This window comes from Anarhichas minor, unplaced genomic scaffold (genome assembly GCF_050575085.1).
Source record: "Anarhichas minor isolate MPS153535 unplaced genomic scaffold, ASM5057508v1 ptg000071l, whole genome shotgun sequence".
Lineage (NCBI taxonomy): Eukaryota > Metazoa > Chordata > Actinopteri > Perciformes > Anarhichadidae > Anarhichas > Anarhichas minor.
In genome coordinates, this window is record NW_027466517.1 from 3,550,286 (window position 1) to 3,570,838 (window position 20,553).

A 20,553-nucleotide genomic window follows, 5' to 3' on the forward strand; every position below is an offset into this window, starting at 1 on the left:
ACAGTTTACAGTATACTTAAATAAATATAAATAAATACAAAACACACACACACACACACACTACAGCTTCAAACTTCAGCAATTCTTTTGCAGAAATATGAGCATATTTGCCTTCTCTGGCAAAATAGGACACCTTTTTATTTCTCCAGTTGATGGCGGTAATGCGCCAATTCATCGTTTGCCAACCGCCACTACACCTCAAAGAAGAAGAAGGTTTCGCGTACGAGATGTTGTGCTTGTTATGAGCGGCAGCGCTAAGTACCCGGATGTCGATGGAGGACGTTAGTAGCCTGCCAGCCGTTTGACAGATCGTTTTTTTTATTTTTTTTTATAAATCATGGCCGAAGCTTCGCCAGAATGATGGAGGGGTTTGTTTCTAAGCGCGCACGGCTCGTCCGGTTGTAATAATACTATGAGTGAGGAGCGGAGGACTGAGGCTATCGTTAGCTGCTGCCAGGATGGAGTCATCAGAGTAGTGTAAAAAAAGTATTTCAATCGGCTTAGGCACCGAAAGGAAGCACCGAAATCTGCGTTGCGTTTCGGTCCGGTAGATACCGGTCGTATAGGTACCGGTGCCATACCGGCACCGGGTTTCGGTACCCAACCCTACCGATGAAGCTTCATAGAAATCCACCCATCGATAATATTCCAACAAAAACGGTCTCGTTACATTGCCAAAGGTCCAGACGATCCAATCCAGTAAAATATTTAGTCCAAAACACATTATTACGTCCATAAATACCCACGGACTGCTGTTGCATCATTTCAAATTAGCCGGCAGATATGCCTAATTATTTATATATTTTCAAACGTAACTTCAGTTCGCATGTAAATTTTGCCGGTCTCCGTGTCTCAAAATGGCGGCTGCACTCTGACGTTTTGATTGACACCTCATTTGACCCAATAGGAACTTCCATGTCCTGTCCACAGCCTACAATAGCCAACGAGAGTCCGCGTTGAGGGAAAGTGCCTGCCCCTCTTCTGTCGTGTAAAGCTCGAGCCAATTGCAACCGATCGTTCTGATGACTGACGCTGAAAATAACGATATACAGCTTCAGGGGTTAGATTTAGAGGCAGAACGTGGAAGTAACCTGCGTAACCGCGAGTCAGCTCCCTGCGTTCGTGCGTAAAATGCAAAGTGTGGTTTTTGAGAGTTTTGGAGACTTTAGGAAAGTCAATAATGGCGAAATAATTTATAGATTACTGTATATCGACATAAATAAGCTTTAGTTTGAATTATGAATACACATTTTTACACAGCCTAGGAATGTTACCATGGTTACCATGGGTCTCCAAATGGCCTTTTTTGGAAAGTGCATAGACATACCCTTATAAAAACATGTGTAGAATATTCATTTTCTGTGGTATTGTTATCAAATTTGAACTTGGACTAGGTAAGGCTTCATGCTGTGGTCCCATTGTGTTTTCCAGCTATTAAGTCCCAGCTATAGTCATCTGCTGGCATCTGTTTGCAAAGAAATATTGAGGCGGAAATAAAAACCTTCTACTTCAGTGTGTTCAAACTTCTATTACTCAATGCCAGTAGCACTTACAGTGATTCTGACTGTAGGGGGAAAAACTTCAGAGTGTTACCTTTCAAAAGAGACCATGCATGTACTACAAATGGTTCAAGAACAGCTTTCAATTTACTTTGGGTATGCCTTGGATAGGCTTTTTAGGCTAATTTTACTGGAGTGGTAACAGGTTAAAAAGCTTTAAGTAATAGATAGATCAATAGATATATAAATCGATAGATAGATAGATAGATTGGGAAATGAAGCAATGTTAAAGCTCTACTATGAAAATCATACCATCCCACTACCTGCATGTGGTTCAATTTAAATCCATTATAACATCAAGGCATTTAAGGTAGGGTTTTATTGTGACTAATAGCTAATATTACCAAAGATTTATTCCATGTTGTTTTAGATTCAGAACCTTTCTGACAACGATCTGACAAGTGCTTTCATTTTAAAGAGAATGGGAAGCCTGAAACCAACATACAAACAGAGGAGAAAAAAATATGTAGGTGTATTCTCCTGGCTGTATTATCAACATCCTGATGTAGTGAGTCAGTATTAGAATTTTACCTCGATGAAAGTGTGTGTTCGTACATACCTCTCTCTTGCACATAGTAAGCGAGGTAGAGGTCAAGCTCTTTGACAGAGACAGAGATATGTTTAGGCTGGACACAGAGGACTGGATTAGAGCACTGGCCTCCCTTGACCAGCCGCTCTCCATCTGTGCTTTCCAATGGGATTCCTTTAAACAGGATGACCATCACCAGGTCTAACCTCCACACCTTGAAACAGACAAAACACAATCATTGTTGACCGAAAACAGCATAAATCTAACTCTGGCCAAGGTGAGAATAACAATATACCATGAGGACTCACTGCATCAATGCTCCCCTTTATGTGAACCATACCCTGAATAGTTTCAAGTCATCTGTGCAGTTTAAAGTTTTACTTCAAATTCATAATTGAAATACCTGTCAACCAAATAAAATTAGATGATGTCATCTACAGCAGGATAAATGAATAGTCTTCTGTATATGTGTGTGAGACCAGGGAAGCTCACACACAAAACATATGTGTAGCACTGTAAGTATTTACAGATAGCTAGGACCGGATTCTAGGTTCGGAGGAGCAGTTTGTAACTAGAACTTAGAATTAACAGACCACAGACCAGGGAGTACGTTTGAACTGCCTGCTTATTTATGCAGACAAATAGTAGTAGACATACATATAAATTGGTACCAAATTTCCCAGCTTTGTGTGTGTAAACACCAAGCCATCCTCATAACTAAAAAACCTGGCCTGTTGTATAACAGTGCAATATACATACAAATATTATATTCTTACATATTCCGTCACGAAGTTAAGTACTTGAGTAGAGCTAGCACCTAAATATATGTTACTTATCTGTACCGTACCCTATAATGGCGGCACTGTTTACCAAACAATGCTAACGAGGCTAAACTTGACCATGCCTGTTGCATATAGTTTCTCAATTCCCTTTACACAAAGGAAATGCACAAAATACATATCTACTGGCAATTTTGGCTGCACATTCAGCTTGAAAAACAAGGAAATAGCATGCTAATTGACATGTAAAAAATACAGTTTTAACTCATCAAATTCCGGGTTCAAAACTAAAAAAAAAAAGATTCCAGCAACATCAGCAGGAACACAAAATCCTCAAAAAATGGAAAAATAAAGTTTACACTCCTCAAAACTTCTTTCTTTGCTCTTATATTCCGTCTCCCCTCACTGATTTGCGACCTCTCTTTGACTCGTCTCTCACAATCTACTGTTCTCTCTCTATTTTTCCTCTGTCTCCAGCATGCGGCGCTACAGTAACACTGGTTGTTACCGCTGTACAAAGTAAATGGCAAAAACCAACAGTATAAACCACCATTACAACTGTTAATGTCAATGACCTTAATAACTGTTATTTAATTAGTTTACCCTAAATGTATTATTTGTTTAAGGTTATAATAACCTAGGTTACATATGGATCTGTAATCTAGATGTTTTTCTTGATTTGCAGTGTGGGGAAAATTGCATTCATTAAATTATCGACCATGTTCAAATTGTCAACATTTTGCATGCCACAACTGCTTACATGATAAAACCCAGTCAACTACTTGACCTATCAAATGAAATGCTATTAACAAAATAAAAAAACAACATTTTACTTTCGTTAATGTTGTCAGCCTATATTTACTTTTACAGTTATCTGGTATATTGAGGGGATTTCTCTTGCCCCAATACCTCAAAATACTATAACTTTAGTTTTAACAAGGCAAGAGTAATTCAACTTTTGCACTTTCCAGTTGTAGTTCTCTTGGGATCCTGCCGACAACGCCAATTAGTATATTAACATAATATTGTAACATTAAAGCTGCTAAATGCAAGATTGATTGCCTCTCAACAGCGCGACAGCTGAGCCGACGACCTGCAGCTAATGGCTCTAACAAAACTAAGTGCAAACTATGTCAGAGGCGCTGGTAGAGCTATCAGTATGTATCTGATGGGGAACCGGAGGGTGGGTGCTACGCTTCCATGATGACACCATGAGTCGGGACGGCGATATCAGCTGTATTTTTGTACGAGAGTGGCGGTCGCGAGCTAGCCAGTGAGGCACGCTCACATGCACTAACATGCACTGAAGGGCTTGTGGCCCACTGTGACAACAAATCAAGGAGAAGCAACACACAGAGGGGGAGAGACTTCATTCTCTGCTCAGGTAGACATTATTCCACTATATTTTTACATAGACCATAAATGTTTGATGAGATACTTTTAAATAAAAAAATATAATGTTAGTATCGGTTGGCCAATAGAGGGCGCTAGGGCGCCGCCCCCCCTTGAGCCACAACATTTTCTTTTTAATAATAATCAATTATACAAATTGTCAATATTTGTGTTTTTGAAATATGGAATGCACCCAGTAATATGTGTAAAATATGATATCTGGAAAAAATATATGCTTTTCCTGCATGTCCTCTCCGCCTGTCTGCATGTCTCAGCAGCGATGGGGCGCTGGAAGAATCGCCCCATCGCGATTACCCATCATTAGGTAAAGCAGTTTAGCCAATTGCTGATATGAATGTATGACATACAATTTAGCCAATCAGTGTCCTCAAATACATTAAGCGTGGGGCAAAATTTGTATTGCCCTTAAACTGCGCGTCCTTGTCAGGACTAGTGTCCACAGGCAAGGCGAGCACTACTCCTCCAAACCCGGTTTGAGAGGAGAACTTTGGCGGAGAAACTGCAGGTGAAAGAGCTGATCCCAGATCAGCATGACGTCACAATCAGACAGCAGACTAGTGCGAAAGGGAAGCAGTACAAGCTTCTTTAGTAGCTGGTACACCAGAAAGGTTTGGCTAGCTGGTGCACTTCATGTTTACTTTTCCTAATCTTTACCTCCCCAACAAACAAGGTCCATAGGGACCAAAAATTTGCTAAATCTTCTCTGCCAATGCCAAACAGCTTATTCTGCTGTTGCTATTGACTCTTGTTTGGTGTTGTTTGGTGGATTGGATGATTGAAGTCTATCAGTTACAAGGAAGAAACAAGACATATTGGCAATTTTACAATTTATTCATTTAACAAACAGGAGCCTCAGTACCGTATGGAAGAACCATACACAGCCACAACAGCCTGGCTCCTCCTCCTCATGCTGGTCACCAGCCTGCTCACACACTGCTGTGGGATGGCATTCCACTCCTCAAGCAGGATTTGTCACAAGTCAGCCAACGTGGTTGTGTTGGTCACTCTGGCACGAACAGCTGGTCCCACAAGTGTTCACTTGGGTTGAGGTCAGGACTGTTGGCAGGCCATTCCATCCTCTCTACTCCCAAATTCTGGAGATAGTCTCTGATGAACCCCGCTATTTGGGGGCGAGCGTTGTCATCTTAGAGACTTAGAGGATGGAGTTCGGTCCCAGACTGTGGAGAAATGGGATTGCCACTGGTTGCAGAATCTCATCTCGATATCTCTCTGCATTGAGATTGCCTCCAATGAAGACAAGCCTCGTTTTTCCAGTGATGGAGATGCCGCCCCACACCATCACACTGCCTCCACCAAAAGGTGTGACTCTATCGGTCCAGCAATCAGCATAGCGTTCTCCCCGTCTTCTCCACACTTTGACCCTACGATCCAACTTCCTTAGGCAGAATCTGGACTCATTGCTGAACATAACGTTCCTCCACATGTTCAGGTTCCAGTGCAGGTGTTGCCGACACCAGCGCAAACGGGCCTGATGGTCAATAGCAACAGCAGAATAAGCTGTTTGGCATTGGCAGAGAAGATTTGGCAAATTTTTCATGGGCGCAACCCACATACTCAGCTGTGCTGCTCATCCCAGAAATGCATGTTCCTTGTGTCCGCCACTGATGTATATACAGTATATATATATATATATATATCATATAATAATATTCAGTATAATATAAAACACACACATACATATATATATATATACAGTATGTATATATATATATATGTATATATATATAAAATATAATATAATAGAACATGTTTATTTATTGAGATGCCCTATGGACCTTGTTATAGGAGGTAAACATCAAGAGAAGTAAACATGAAGTGTAATTAGGAATACTGATGTTAAAGTAAGCTGTGATGAGTTTTCACTGTTAATTTACCATCTCAATTAAATGTTGATGCCTCCATGACCAAGTTAAGCAGATGAGACTGAGGACAACTATGTACAAGAAAAGATGTTCACTTTGCCTAATATGTAGCTTGACAGAGTTCTCCATGTGTCTCCTGGTGTTCTCATGTTTCCTTACCTCCTCATCCCTCACTCCCGTAACTTGGATCTGTCCCCGTTGTTTTAAAAAGCTAAATAAGTTATTAGCATGACTGCATCCAGTTAGCCAAACCTGTCTGGTGTACAGCTAGTAGAGAAGCTTCGCATGTACTGCTTCCCTTTCCCGCTAGTCTGCTGTCTGATTGTGGGGTCAGGCTGATCTGGGATCAGCTCTTTGGCGGAGGTTCTCCTCTCAAACGGGTCTTGGAGGAGTAGTGCTTGCGCTCGCCTGTAGAGACTTCTCCTGACGACTTTGGCCCCGAGCTGAATCTATTTGAGGACGCTGATTGGCTAAATTGTATACTCATTTATGTCTTTAATCAGCAATTGGCTAAACTGCTTCATAGACCCACCTCTTGTGGGCCATTTATCGATGGCCCCAGCACTGCTGAGATGTGCACACAGGCGGCGAGGACGTGCAGGAAAAGCATATATTTTGCGCAGATATCATAATTTACAAATATTACTGGGTACATTCCATCTTTCAAAAACACAAATATTGACAATTTGTAAAATGTATTATTATTATATATATATATATATATATTTTTTTTTTTTTGTGGCTCAAGGAGGGGCGCTCAAGGTGGGGCCACGCCCCATGGCCCTCTATTGGCCAGCCGCCACTGGATATAACAGAAAGCTTTTGAAAAATGTGCATCTTAAAATAAAGTAATTCATTTTCGAAAAATGAATTTCACTGAATTGCCCTGCAGCTTTAAATTCAGTTAATTCAGGTGTGAAGTGACGTCAATCAAAAAAGCCATATTATATTTTTCTCATCTTCTAACAAGAGAAATTTGTGTGCGCAGCGACTTTATCTGTGGTTATTAAACCACTTGTTTCAGCTCAATTCTCTCTGTTAACATCATTGGACAGTGAACTAATGTGTTAGGATTCGGATCATATTGGGCTCTTAGGTTTATTTTTCTGTGAATTAATTTCAGATGTGAGTGGGTACGTTTGCTCAAAAGAGTTGCACTTTGTCTCGTAGTGGCGCTTCATCGCTTTTAATAATCGCCACGGTCTCTGAACATGTGAGATACTGGTTTTAAACTGCCCATGGGAAGAATTCACCGATAAGAGTCTGTTCATTCTTGGTTAAAGACTCTGGTCTCTCTGACCACATTTCTCTCTTTGGAGAACGTGGAAATGACTTCTCTGACTCACGTAATTATTCTCCTGCTCTTCGTTGTTTCCTCGTCTCTCCCCCGTTTGTGTACATCTCACTTGAATCAGGAAACTTGTCAGAATACCCATATTTGATTGGCTGAGCTGCATCACGTGATTGGATTTGCACCGCTGAACAAGTGCCGTAAAGGCTGAAAAAGCTGCGCCAGTTAAAATAGAAGCGCTCCGTCAAAATGTAATAATTCTCAAATATCTATCGGTTTTAGGTCCTGGGTCCGGATACAACGGCGTCTGGGTCCGGATCCGGACCGCGGTCCGCCTATTAGTGACCCCTGCATCAACCTTGTTTGTTGTGTCCCGTTCTGCAGAACCTTACAACAGTTGATACCCTGGTAACCCTGGGCTCAGTGGGCTGCTCTCTCTGCGGCCAGTACCTTTATCCACACTCTACTGAGGTGCCGAACTGAAAACATTTGACTGCATCAGCCTCAAGGGACCTCTCTCTCAGCTTTTCAGCACCACTTTTACGTTTTTTTGCCGATGGCTAGGAAGCCGCAACCAGTCACATGGGGACGTAAATCACCGTTGTGCATGGAGACTCCACTCACATAATGAGGTCCACTTTTACTGAAAATATCTGTGTGCATGTGATCAACTCCCGATAATAATCTAAACAACTTTTAAAGAAGACATTAAATGGCCGACAGATTTTGAATTATGTTTTAGTTATTTCCTATTTAGATAGTTTGAGTATTATTTTTTCTCAGAAAACCATTCTTCTGTTTATGAAAAAACCTTGGGGATAGAACACATAAGCTAAAACATTGTGGCCCCAGGAACAGCTGGATTTTACAGCAGGCAGACAAGATCATCAATAACATCAACATTTACTTATCCTTCTGGTTTGTGGTGCAAACAGACTGAGGAAGAAACTACTGGAAGTGAATCTTGCACTATTAAGTTTACCTTGTCAGCTTGTCGAAGACAGTCTATGCGTCTCATTTTGCCTTTCTGGTCAGGGTTTGACAGGACGCAACACGCAGCTTTCTTCCCAGTGATTGACAAGACAAAGTCTTCTCTGCATTCAGGTCTAATGTCCTTTCTTAGCTTGGCCAAAAGACGGCTGGCCCACTTCTGTTTCACCTAGGAACGGATGATATTGAAAAGGGAGTTAGAGAGTCAATTCATTTATTAAATAATGTATTAATATATGGGAATATTAAAGTATCTTAACATATTATAAAATACTGGATTGAGAAAAAAAGTCTTCAGTTTGTTTATCAGAAGTTGATTCAAGCCTGAATTATAAAACAAAACATAATTGTTTATTTCTATTATATACCACTCTATTTATCCATCCCACCTCTGCCTTCTCCCCCAGCAGTTCATCTTTGACAGCTCTCTCTTCGTCTTTGGTCATCCTTTTTTCATGTTTTTTGAAGTACTTCCTTTTCCTGGCCTGGAGGTTGAACCATGTGTAGGCAAAGGCACGGACCTGGGGCAGCAGAGCCTCAATGAACGGATGGAACTCATCCTACATGGCGGATAGACATGAACGTAAATACACACACAATTATACACACACCTTTTACCACAATGTCCTCAGATCCCACATGAGGCAGGGGCTCTATTTTCCCAGGAGTATACCAGACATGTTTCAGCTTTAAGTCATGCATCTAACAAAGCAGATATACTTCAGTGGTAATCGATATATGTTTCACTCGCTCTTTGTGGCTCAGGAGGAAAGCGGGCCGTTGGGATAGCGGTTTGATCCTCCTGAACTCTGGCTGTGCTTTCTGACAAAACAATCTAAACTCAAAGTTCATTTACTTTCTTGTTCCAGAGTTTGTGACCATATGACGCATTCTGTGGTGATCAGTTGTCATAAAACTGTAGATGTTTAAATTGTCCATTATTTTGAGCACTTTATGATCATAAAATATAATAGATGAATGATGGAAAGTTTGAACAACCATTGTTCCATGATCATGAGATGCTGTTGGAAGCTTCAGAATAAGCTGGTGGACCTCAATCAGTATTTAAGTCTGTTTGTGGTTAGTCAAGTGGGATAACCAAAAAAAGATACTCTGATCTGGTTCTTTTTTACTTTATCTATAGATGGCTACTCAAATAAAATGTCCAGAAGATGTACAGAAATAGCTTATATTGTCCTATCATTGTATAACATTACATATAGCAAAGGCATTAGCTGTCCTTGCTAATCCTTGCTCTGATTCTTTGAACCATGGTGTGTTCACGGTTCTCCCAATGGGCAGGCTGGAGAGGCTGAGTGAAAAAGTTACGGCTGGTGTGGTGTACGATTCTGAGCTGCATAGTCAATCAGCATTTGTGAAATCTACATACATATGGGAAAACATTTTTTGGACATATATGAAAACTAAACACTACACGTGGAATTTCCAAATATGGTGATGTATCAGATTTTTGTAAAGATTATGCAAAATAATTATGCAAACTCCAGCAGTCATCTGCCTTCATGGTGGACTGACATGTTTTTTAACAACCTAGACATTTTAACATTGTACATTAACACAACTTCTAATTGATCAAATTTATTTTATTTATTGCCATTATTGTTGCCTAAAGCATCAATTAACGTGTGGATAAAGTAGTAAAGCTTGCCAGGCATAAATTTCAAGATGTTTATAAATAACTTTATGCAATGGAGTTGCATTAATAATCTTTTCATTCAAAAGAGATCACAAGTATTATCGAAACCTTAAGGATTTGGAGAGGATCTGCAGGAGGAGTGGACCAAAATCCCTCCTGAGATGTGTGGTGACCAACTACAAGAAACGTGTGACCTCTGCATGCCAACAACGGTTTCTCCACCAAGTACTGAGTCATGTTTTGCTAGGGGATCAAATACTTATTTCACACAATCAAATGCAAATCAATTTATAACTTTTATGATGTGATTTTCTGGATTTTCTTTTAATATTCTGTCTCTCACTGTTAAAATAAACCTACCATTACAATTATAGACCGTTCATTTCTTTGTAGGTGGGCAAACTTACAAAATCGGCAAGGGATCAAATAATGATTTCCTTCACTGTATATTTGTGAGAAATGATCGACAGAGCCCAGTGAAGAAAAAAGTATTTGATGCGAGGAGATACTGTATCTTTATACATCCATGTGAGCTAACGTGTTACGGTGGAAAATAGATCTGAAACAGTAGTTAGGTGATTATTTCTGGTAAAATGACACTTGATAAACATACAAAAGTGATCATATTGATGGTATATTGATTAGTGTAGGAGCTGTGCCTATGTTACCATGACTATATAATGTCAGACCAGTTACACCTGAGGCAACATGTCAACAGAATTGAAGGTGGAATTGATAATCTTACACAAACGTTTTTTCTTGTTAGACAGTTATTGCCATATTTATGCTGTGAAATTGGCAAAGCTTCAGATTGTTTGAAAGACTTCCAAGTACTGTAGATCATATTGTATAATTCATATTGTCATCTGTCTACTCAAATAAAGTTTGACTGAAACAGATAAATGTTTTTTTTTCACATCACCTGTTTAAACAGTGTTATTACATAAAACCTTTGTGAATGAACATGTTATATTTGTCTAATACCACAAGATTGTTAATTGTAAATTAAAAAATGACAACAAACCCTCCTTAAAAATAAAGCTCTTTATTCATAAACTGACATTAAAATATATATTGGGTAACAATAATGCAAAAAGTAGCAAAGCCATAACTTGTATGTAAACTGTCCAGATCATGCGCTCCATCAGTAAAGGGTTTCTTGTAGACTGAAGTTGTGTCAGATGCTGATGGAGCTCTCAGGTCAGTGGTGGTTTCTCATACTGTGTGGAGAGTCTGCTGGGTTCAGGTAAACCTCATCAGACGGGAGCTTCAGGACCGAGCATCAAGACCCTCAGATCACCTGTAAAACATTGCAGATTCACTGTTACATTATACTGTCATGTAATAACATCAAGGTGTATGACAGTAAGTGTGACAGGAGGAAAGGTATAGTTTACTACAGCATCATCATCTTACATGTGTAGTTATGAAAACAGCTACAAACAGAGTAAAAATGATGAATCGGTTTTATCAAGTATGGAGGAATAAATGAATTACACAGAGCATTCGACTAGGATTGTAACTGTAACTGTAACTGTAAGTGCAAATAGGGACTGAGTGATAATTAGTGAGACCGTGACCGGAGAGACCGAGGGCTGCTGACAGTATTTCAACATGTATGTTACACTGGAACTGCTACGGTGCTGCGACAGGTGTGTCACTAATATTACAGTATCTGTGAATCATAACGATCCTAGTAACTGTACACACTGTTCAGCTGGTCGCTAAGACAGTGTTATTACACTTTTACACAGTGGTGGGCCGTCAGGGCCAGCAAAGCCTTCTCTGCTGGCCTAAACAGAATCACAAAGTTATAGCTATTTTATAATTTAATCATTTTTCACAAATACACTACATGTATTATAATTTTTCCATTAGCTTATTTTCTCATTGCACAGCTCCTGTCTTCCTCTGTTGCTCTGCTTCCAGCACAGCTTGTTTTAAGGAGAGCTTATATCCAATCAGATTCAGCCTCTATTTCTTTATGTAAGGAGAGAGGCCCGATGCCTGCTAGAGAGCCTTTGCAGTTTAAGTAAATGGGGACGATATTGTTGATCATAGTCTTCAACCAATCAGATCTTTAGTTTGACATGTTGGGCGTATTCTTTGACGTGCCACTGCTACCCAGGTAGCCTGCGAAGTACGTCAGCATTAACGTGCGGCGTAATTGGTCAGTGGGCGAGCGTGTGACTAATGTGAAATTTAAGGAAGCTGGCAGAAGTTAGTTGGAGTAGTAAGAGTTCAAATTGAAAGATATTATAACATTTTTAGGGTTTTGCTTGGTGTAGTTTATTTATTTTTATGAACGTGTTCCTGGCTGACAGCGTCGCACATTTTATGGCTGGGAATGTGTTTCATTTTAACTGAGCGTCTTGGTGCCATAGTACAGCAGGACACTACGGTGCTTTTGAAAACTTTTGGAGAAACCCGAGTGGATCTTCAGATCAACGAACACGTTCGCAGGGAAACTGAGCCCCACAACTGTGGTCTGCGGCCGGCCGGCAGGCACGCTGGCGGAGGTGGGATCCCGGCCCCGCTGCGAACCAGCCATCGCAGACCGGCGAAATACAACTGGGGAGGCTCGACTGTCACTGGCATCCATGAATCGAGAAGGACTTCTAACTGGAACTGAAACGATGTACTGGGATTAAACTCTTTGTCAACAAAGAAAGGAGGATGGACTTTGTCTTTAAGTGAACAGCATTCGGTAAGTGACAAACTGCGTTTGTTTTTTTACATCTGCAGTAACGTTACTACTGTTCATTTGTCTATCGTGTCGTTTTTATGAATAATATTTGAATGGCTCGTGCTCTTGTGTGGTGGAATGCATGGATCCGCTGCAGGTTTGCTGGATTGATGTGTCATGCTTTGTTGTCATATAAATATATGTGACTGGTTCTTATGACTTTGTTTTTGTCATTGTGTTAATTACATTGATTTGACTATGCATTGTCCGTTAATGACGCAGCGTCCTGTCATGCACGGATTCATGTATCTGCACCGTAGCTGTTCAACTGTAGTAGGACAGCACAGAAGGCCCAGGTATCAAAATGCACGGCCCGCCACTGCTTTTACATATTATTTAGCCTGAGACAACATTGAAACTGACAGAAGGATTCACGTTGCAAAGTCTTTAAATTAGCTCTCCGTTGTTGAGAAGCAGCAAGAAGACGTTTACAGACTTTACTAATAATTTCTCCTCCGCTCTGATCCACAGCTGTCTCTTCTGAGCTCATCCACTGCGCCCGCTCTCCCTGCTCGCCCACTCACTAGCTACGGTAATCCTTTTATAGTCAAGAAACGTTCTCCCATACAAGGAGTATGTCTCAGTGAATTGCTGCATAACAAAAGACACAGTGCAAAAGTTTAAAGACATAGTATAAATTAGGTTATTTTAGCTAGTGTCTCTTTCAAGGGAGCAGAGCTTCCCAGTATCACCGGCCTGAGCAGCTTCAAGGCAGTCTGGCAAATAAATCTACACACTCAACAGAGCAGCAACGTGATCACACAGACCGGTGTGGATCACGGAGCAGACGGGCCTTCATGCTAACAAAGCAGCTTAGCTGCATTGCAGTACACAGTTTCACAAAAGGCAACAAAAAACAGTTACCCATATCCAACCTACTACTTTCTTTATTTAACTGGCTTCATATGAGGCTAAATGTCCACACAGTCTCTCTGTGTTACTCCATTACTCCAGCCTGTGGACCTACAATTGAAGCTAGCCGCATTAGCATTGCAGCATGCTAACGTTAACAGACAGTCTGCTAAATACACAGTATATAAATTAACATTAAAGTGGCAAAACTTACAGCTCCAAGTTTGAAGTTGGGTTACAGACAGCGGGTAAAGATCCATCCAGAGATTCAGTTTTGAAGATGTTACTGACCCTCGTTGAGAATGAGTTTTCCTTTTGTTGTGAGGACATTTCAGTAAAAAAAACTAAAATACCTCAAAATAAACTTAATCCACTGAGTGTTCACGTCCTCAGGTGATGGAAGTGTTTCCCGGCTCGGACAGCGCTAGCCGCTATTGGCCTGGCTCAGACGTTTCCGCCGTGATGCACTATCCACTGTCAGTTTCTTCGGCGATCACCATCAAAGTGTAAGTAATATTAATTCATACATAACAAAGAATATACTTGTCAAATTTCATGAATATATATGGATGTTTACATGTCTAAATGCTGTAGGAAAATGACTTTGATGAGAGAAAGCAGAAAGAACACTTGGGTGACGGTCTTTACTCTGAAGTGTCTCTATATTTTCACCGTACTGCTAATATGAGTTAGCATGTGAGTGTAGTTTGTAGCTAGCTTTACACTACTTTGTCTAGCCAATGAAAATATAGCATTAATGTGTGACATATTCTATAGTCGAGTGGAGGGAAGGAGTATGTTGGGAAAAACCAACAAAGAATCGTAGCGCTAGATAAAGGTAGGCAGCTGTTTGTTTGTTTTTAGCTCTGAAACATAACAGCAGACATAAGTCAAATAAAATGTTTTTCATAAGCCAGGCTACAACCTCTTGCACACGAGGCCCCCGAATTTGGGGGCTATCGGGCTCAGCCCCCCTGAAAATATTGTTCGGAAAATGCCCTTATTGTTCGCTAAATATTGTGGATTTGTACATTTTGTTTACCGGATTAAACAGCAACGTATGGGCAACACTATCATATAAGTCACTTCTTACACACTCCAAACACAACTATAGACTACTAATATAAGCATCTAGAAAATGTGGCATAAAAGGACGAATTTGTGGCCAAAAATCACCCTCATATTTAACTGCACATCGATTTTGGACCACAAAGCTAACGGCTACCGAGCTAAGCAATGCATTTTTTAGCAATAGCATTCGACGGCGAACGCATAAATACCTTCGGTTTTTCTTTCCATGGAACCAGTAGAAAGCTGTGAGTGGACAACGGTATCATGGCAGTGGTCTTCGCCGAAAAAAATCGTTGGTTTTTGGTCACCTTTTACGAAAAATTAGGACAATAACATCGAAAATTATCCGGTTCAAAGCTAGAATCATTGTTGGCAACTGCATCCTGTCTTCTTGCAAACTGTTTCCTGTGGAAGGGGGAATCAACACCCGCTTCGACACCTACCTTCCTGAGACTCTGACGCTTCGAAGGCGGTCTTATTGACTGAAATCGACCGATGATAGGCTGAGCTACAGCCCCATACACACAGATCAACTGAGAAAATCCTATGGATGACAGCCAGAAACATGCTCTGAGAGGACCCTTGCTGTCAAAATGATTTATAACGGCTATATTTGGATGTATTGAATAATATGAGTGATAAAAAAGTGAAATATATAGTTATATAGTATATAAAAGTACAATGTAAGAGCTGCAACAGCTGGTTCGAAAATGACGACCTCGCGTGACCTCTCTGTACTAAAGCCTCTTATTCTTCACTTTATCCCAGCCAACCTTTATTCAACAACTACTGATCGGTTGTGCTATGATTTGGGAGAGTTTTTAGGCAGCCAGCTGCATTATTTCAAAAACATAATATCAATAAGTGCTTTTTTTTCAGGCGAACCTGAATATTTTCAATTTGAGCTGTGTAATATCATATCATGCACTATATTAACCAGCAACATATACACAATATTTACCCATCTGAACAATCTCAGTGTTATCTGATTATAGCATCAAAAATTATTAAAATAGACCTTGTAGTTACAGAACTGTGGTCTCCTTAGTATGGGTATGCCATTTTCGAGCAGAGGCCTACAAATAGGGCCCGAGCTTAAGAGGTTTTAAGTATATTCATGCACAATGATCTGATAAATGATGCAAATAATGTTGGTGTGTGTGTGTGTGTGTTTGAGAGAGAGACTGTTTGTATATTTGTTGAAAGAAAGCAGTGGCTCTTATGATTACAAATATTGTTTATGTAGATATAATATAATACAGTGCTAGGCTACACAGTATATATGGTTAACCAAAATGTAATGCTTTTGACTCAAATTTCTCTCTTGTGTGGTTTATGTTCCTGCCTGAAAAGATAGAAAACAGAGAGAAGGAAAAGAGAGGCAAAAGGAGACAGCAAGAAGCAGAAAGGAGTAGAAAGCAGACGGCAAGAAGCAGAAAAGAGTAGAGAGCAGACAGCAAGAAGCAGAAAAGAGTAGAAAGCAGACATCAAGAAGGAGAAAAGAGCAGTCCCTCCAGTCCTCGCTCCGCCGGTCCGGGAATTCCCCGTGCCGTCTCCGGATCCCTATGACGGAACACTGGGGAAGTGCCAGGGCTTCCTGTTGCTATGCCAACATGTATTTGACCGTCAGCCTCAGACTTTTGCCTCGGACTGGTCCAAGGTCTCCTACGTGGTTGGATTACTGCGGGGAAGGGCTTTGGACTGGGCTGCGAGAACATTAAGTTTTGATCGGCCTAATACTGTGTTTTATGTGGACTTTGTGGAGGATCTGAGGAGGGTTTTTGACCCTCCGGTGGCCTCCGATTATGTGGCTAAGCACCTTCTCAGCCGGAGACAGGGCCAGGCAAGTGTAGCGGAACACTCGGTGGTCCGGCCGACTCCGGTTCCCCGTATTCGGACGGCATTCCGCCCAACTCCGTATCGAGCTGCCGCCTCGGAGCCGCAGCGAACTCCAGTTCCTGTTCCTGGCGCCGCAGCGAACTCCAGTTCCTGTTCCTGCCACCTCAGCGCCGCAGCGAATTCCAGTTCCTGTTCCTGCCGCCTCAGCGCCGCAGCTATCCCCGGACCCCGCCGCCGCCTCAGCGCCGCAGCTATCCCCGGACCCGGCCACCGCCGCAGCTATCCCCGGACCCCGCCGCCGCCTCAGCGCCGCAGCTATCCCCGGACCCGGCCACCGCCGCAGCTATCCCCGGGCCGGGCCGCCGCCACCTCAGCGCCACAGCTATCCCCGGACCTGGCCGCCGCCGCGCCGCAGCTATCCCCGGACCCGGCCGTTGCCGTCTCAGAGCAGCAGCGACCTCCAGTTCCCACCGCTGCCATCTCAGAGCAGCAGCGACCTCCAGTTCCCGCCTCCGAGCCGCATCGACCTCCAGTTGCCGCCTCCGAGCCGCATCGACCTCCAGTTCCCGCCGTTGCCGTCTCGGAGCAGAAGCGACCTCCAGTTGCCGTCTCGGAGCAGCAGCGACCTCCAGTTCCCGCCGCTGCCGTCTCGGAGCAGCAGCGACCTCCAGTTCCCACCGCTGCCGTCTCGGAGCAGCAGCGACCTCCAGTTGCCGTCTCGGAGCCGCAGCGACCTCCAGTTCCTGCCGCAGCGACCTCCAGTTCCTGCCGCCGCTGGACCAGCATCCTGTTCCCCGACTCCGAGAGTTCGAGTCCGGCCTGCCTGAGCACCCGTGTCGGAAGCAAGTTCGGCAGTCCGGCCGTCCGCCTGAGCACCCGTGTCCGGAGCCCTTCTGCCCGTCTGGCCATCCGCTGGAGCACCCGTGTCCGGAGGCTTCTGCAGCCCTGTGGCCAGTCACATCCAGTTGCTACTACAGCCGACATGTGGAGGAAGTAGCTGTTATTGGAGCAATTAGCGAGTGGCGTGACAAGCTGCGTTATCATGGAGCGGTATTATTATGGAGCAGACATCTGAAGTCACGGTTAGCGGCTTTGAGGAGGACGGGCACAAAACGGAGGACTTTCTGTTTCTCGTTAATGCTTATTTTGTTCTGCAAAACTATTGTGAAGTTCACAATAAAACAGACAACAACGAAACCGAAGGGAATTGAGTGAGAGACCTGTGTTGATCAAATTTCTTGACCCATAATCTAGTAAAACTTTGATTTGTAAGTAAATTTGATGTGCGAGAGAGAGCAAGACATGCAGCCTTGTAACTAAGTTTGAAAAATATAACGGGTTTTTTTCACTAAATTTTTCTCTTTGAGTCTACAGAGGAAGATTATATAGTTAGATATTTAGTATCAAGCCCAACCTTTTATTATAAAAGAGTAAAATACTACTCTTTCCGTATATTCTGTAACTAAGCAACCAATCTACTTCCTGTTTACCCGCATGCCCAGTGTACGTGAATAGTCATGTGATGTTCATTTTCTGGCTTCTGAGTCTGGACGGAAATCTATTCTAAAACGATGCTGAAACGCCTGTGTGGACGTAGATCATTTTCATTTTAAAACCATGTTTCAAAACAGAAATGTATTAGTGTGGATGTAGCCTGACATCCACAAAAGAAAAAAGAAAACCCAGCAATTACATTGTGTGTGTCTAAGTGGAAACAGAATTTGTCTTCAAGGAGAGTTAAAAATGATGGAGGTGAAACTCAGCGGAGTAACTGATGACAGAACTGTGTCTGACTTCAAGTCAGTGGACCAAGAGACAAACACAAAATCTAACGAACATAGAAACATCCACTGTGCTATAGATATGAAACCCCCCTTCACCAACATCATTACATGAGTCCTCATTAGATGAGTCCCACGTTCAGCAAACACTAAAACAAGAATAGTTTACATCCATGTCTGTCCAAAATGTCATCACTTTATCCTATTAGACATGTGTGTGAAAGTTTCATAATTCGCATTTCATAATTCGAATTTCCTTGGAGATGTAATGTAATTTGTATACAACTCACAAAATCAATTTGTACGCAATCCACATAATGGTGAGCCAGGAAAGGTGAAGTAGTATCAAGAGCAACAAAGTAGGGAGGAAGACTTTCCCCAGGAGGCTGCTGTTCAGATCCGTGTGAAATCAGCGTGTCATGCAACTTACATACTTAAGTAATGCTATTTCTGTAATTATTTGAACCCTAAACCTAACCAATCGTAAGATATCAACCAATCAAATGTATTCATAAACGACCCACACTGATCAAAGAGCTGTACAGACCAAGGCAGAAACATCACTGCAAACAGCTCATATTTCAGCTTCGTACGAACCGTTAGATGAGGACACGTTGAATATACTTTATAGATTTCCCTATACTAACTTAATTAGTGGGGATCACTGTTCTATCGCGTGTCATTTTCAAACATTGTGTTTCTTGACTTTTATTGACAAACCCAGAAGATCATAGCAGATCACACATGGTAGCAGTGTGTTACTATATTCAGCAACACAATGTGAGCACAATACAAAGTCAAATAATAAAGGTCTTACACCTCGATTTTGACACAGCACAAGATAAGCAATAATACAATAATACAGCATCCACTTACATTGATCTTGTTTGCAAATGGTGTAAATTCCTTAACCAATGTACAATCTTGAGGCCCCTGGGTTCCTGTGATGCTGCCAAGTTGGTAATCCAGCCTTGGTAGTGGCAGTGGCATTTATAATAGTACCAGTCATTTAATGTGAAACTGTTGCAACAGTAGTGGTAAATAACATTGCAGCAAAAGAAATGTGGATCGTACAAGAGTTAAACACTAGTAGCTAGGGGTGGGAATCACCAGAGGTCCCACGATACTTAAGTCACGATACGATATTATCACGATACTGCAATATGCTGAGTATTGCGATAACATATATTGCGATTCATTACCTTTTTTCAACTGCAAATTATGTCCCCAAAGGAAAACTTTGTCAACATGTTTTATCTAATAAGATAAAAGTTTTCAGTCTGTTCATCTCACTTCACAATCATTTTTATTGCAGCAAAATGGGATTGTCCAGCAGACAGACTGACCAACACTGTCATAAAAACCTGTCATAAATGTTGCATGCACCTGACAAACTGAACTGTTTGTATTACAGTCTCTACATAGTCCAACTTAGCTGAATGCAAACGTGTGTGGACTCAGTATATGAACTATAACTTCTATAAGTACAATGTAAGAGTTATATAACTCAGTATAACTTGCGATGCGTGGACGTCAAGGGCAGAGAGACAGTTATGCGCCGCTCTCTCCCCATGAGCCTGGCTACTGTTGGCAGATTTAACGCCCGTTGTGAGGCCAGATTGAGCATGTGAGCGAAACACTTCACATGCAGGTATCCCGCTAACTGAATGGCAACGACCATGTTAGAAGCGTTGTCGGTTACACCACCAGCCACCAGGTTTTTGTCGGCAATCCCCTATTCATGTGCTGCATTTTGCAGGAGGTCTGTAATGTTTGCCCTGGTGCGACTTACGTGTACTGCTCTAGTTTGGAGAACGAGAGACAGCAGTCGCCAGTCCTCTGTGAGATATTGTGCTGTTATAGTCACTGCCCTTGACGTCCACGCATCGCAAATTAATTCAACCCTTTCTGCTGTACTCAAAGACTCCTCAACTTTAAGCTTCACTTCTCTGTAGAGCTTGGGCACGGCTGTGCCTGTGAAAAAACGCCACGACGGTGTCATATCCATGTCCTTCTTCCCTTCCTTGTTAAACAATTCAAAATAAGTCCAGACGTTTGATTTAAACGCGGATGCCGCATTTCTGATTTCTTTCTCTGATGTCTCCATCTTTGTTTTGACCAACTTCCTACCAATCACGCTGACCCGAGACCTCTGCTGACCTC

At 42.0% G+C, this 20,553-nt stretch overlaps 1 protein-coding gene across 5 annotated transcripts in view; it reads right to left on the bottom strand.

Moving 5' to 3' along the window:
* nfic (nuclear factor I/C) overlaps positions 1 to 20,553 on the bottom strand; it is a 77,181-nt gene that overhangs the window by 51,277 nt on the left and 5,351 nt on the right. For all 5 annotated transcript variants that reach the window (XM_076079182.1, XM_076079183.1, XM_076079185.1 and 2 more), the window contains exons 2-4: positions 8,834 to 9,004; positions 8,437 to 8,613; positions 2,119 to 2,302 (exon numbers count right to left, since the gene is read on the bottom strand). In XM_076079182.1, the coding sequence (XP_075935297.1) occupies positions 2,119 to 2,302; positions 8,437 to 8,613; positions 8,834 to 9,004 (532 nt within the window). The remainder of the gene's footprint in view (positions 1 to 2,118; positions 2,303 to 8,436; positions 8,614 to 8,833; positions 9,005 to 20,553) is intronic.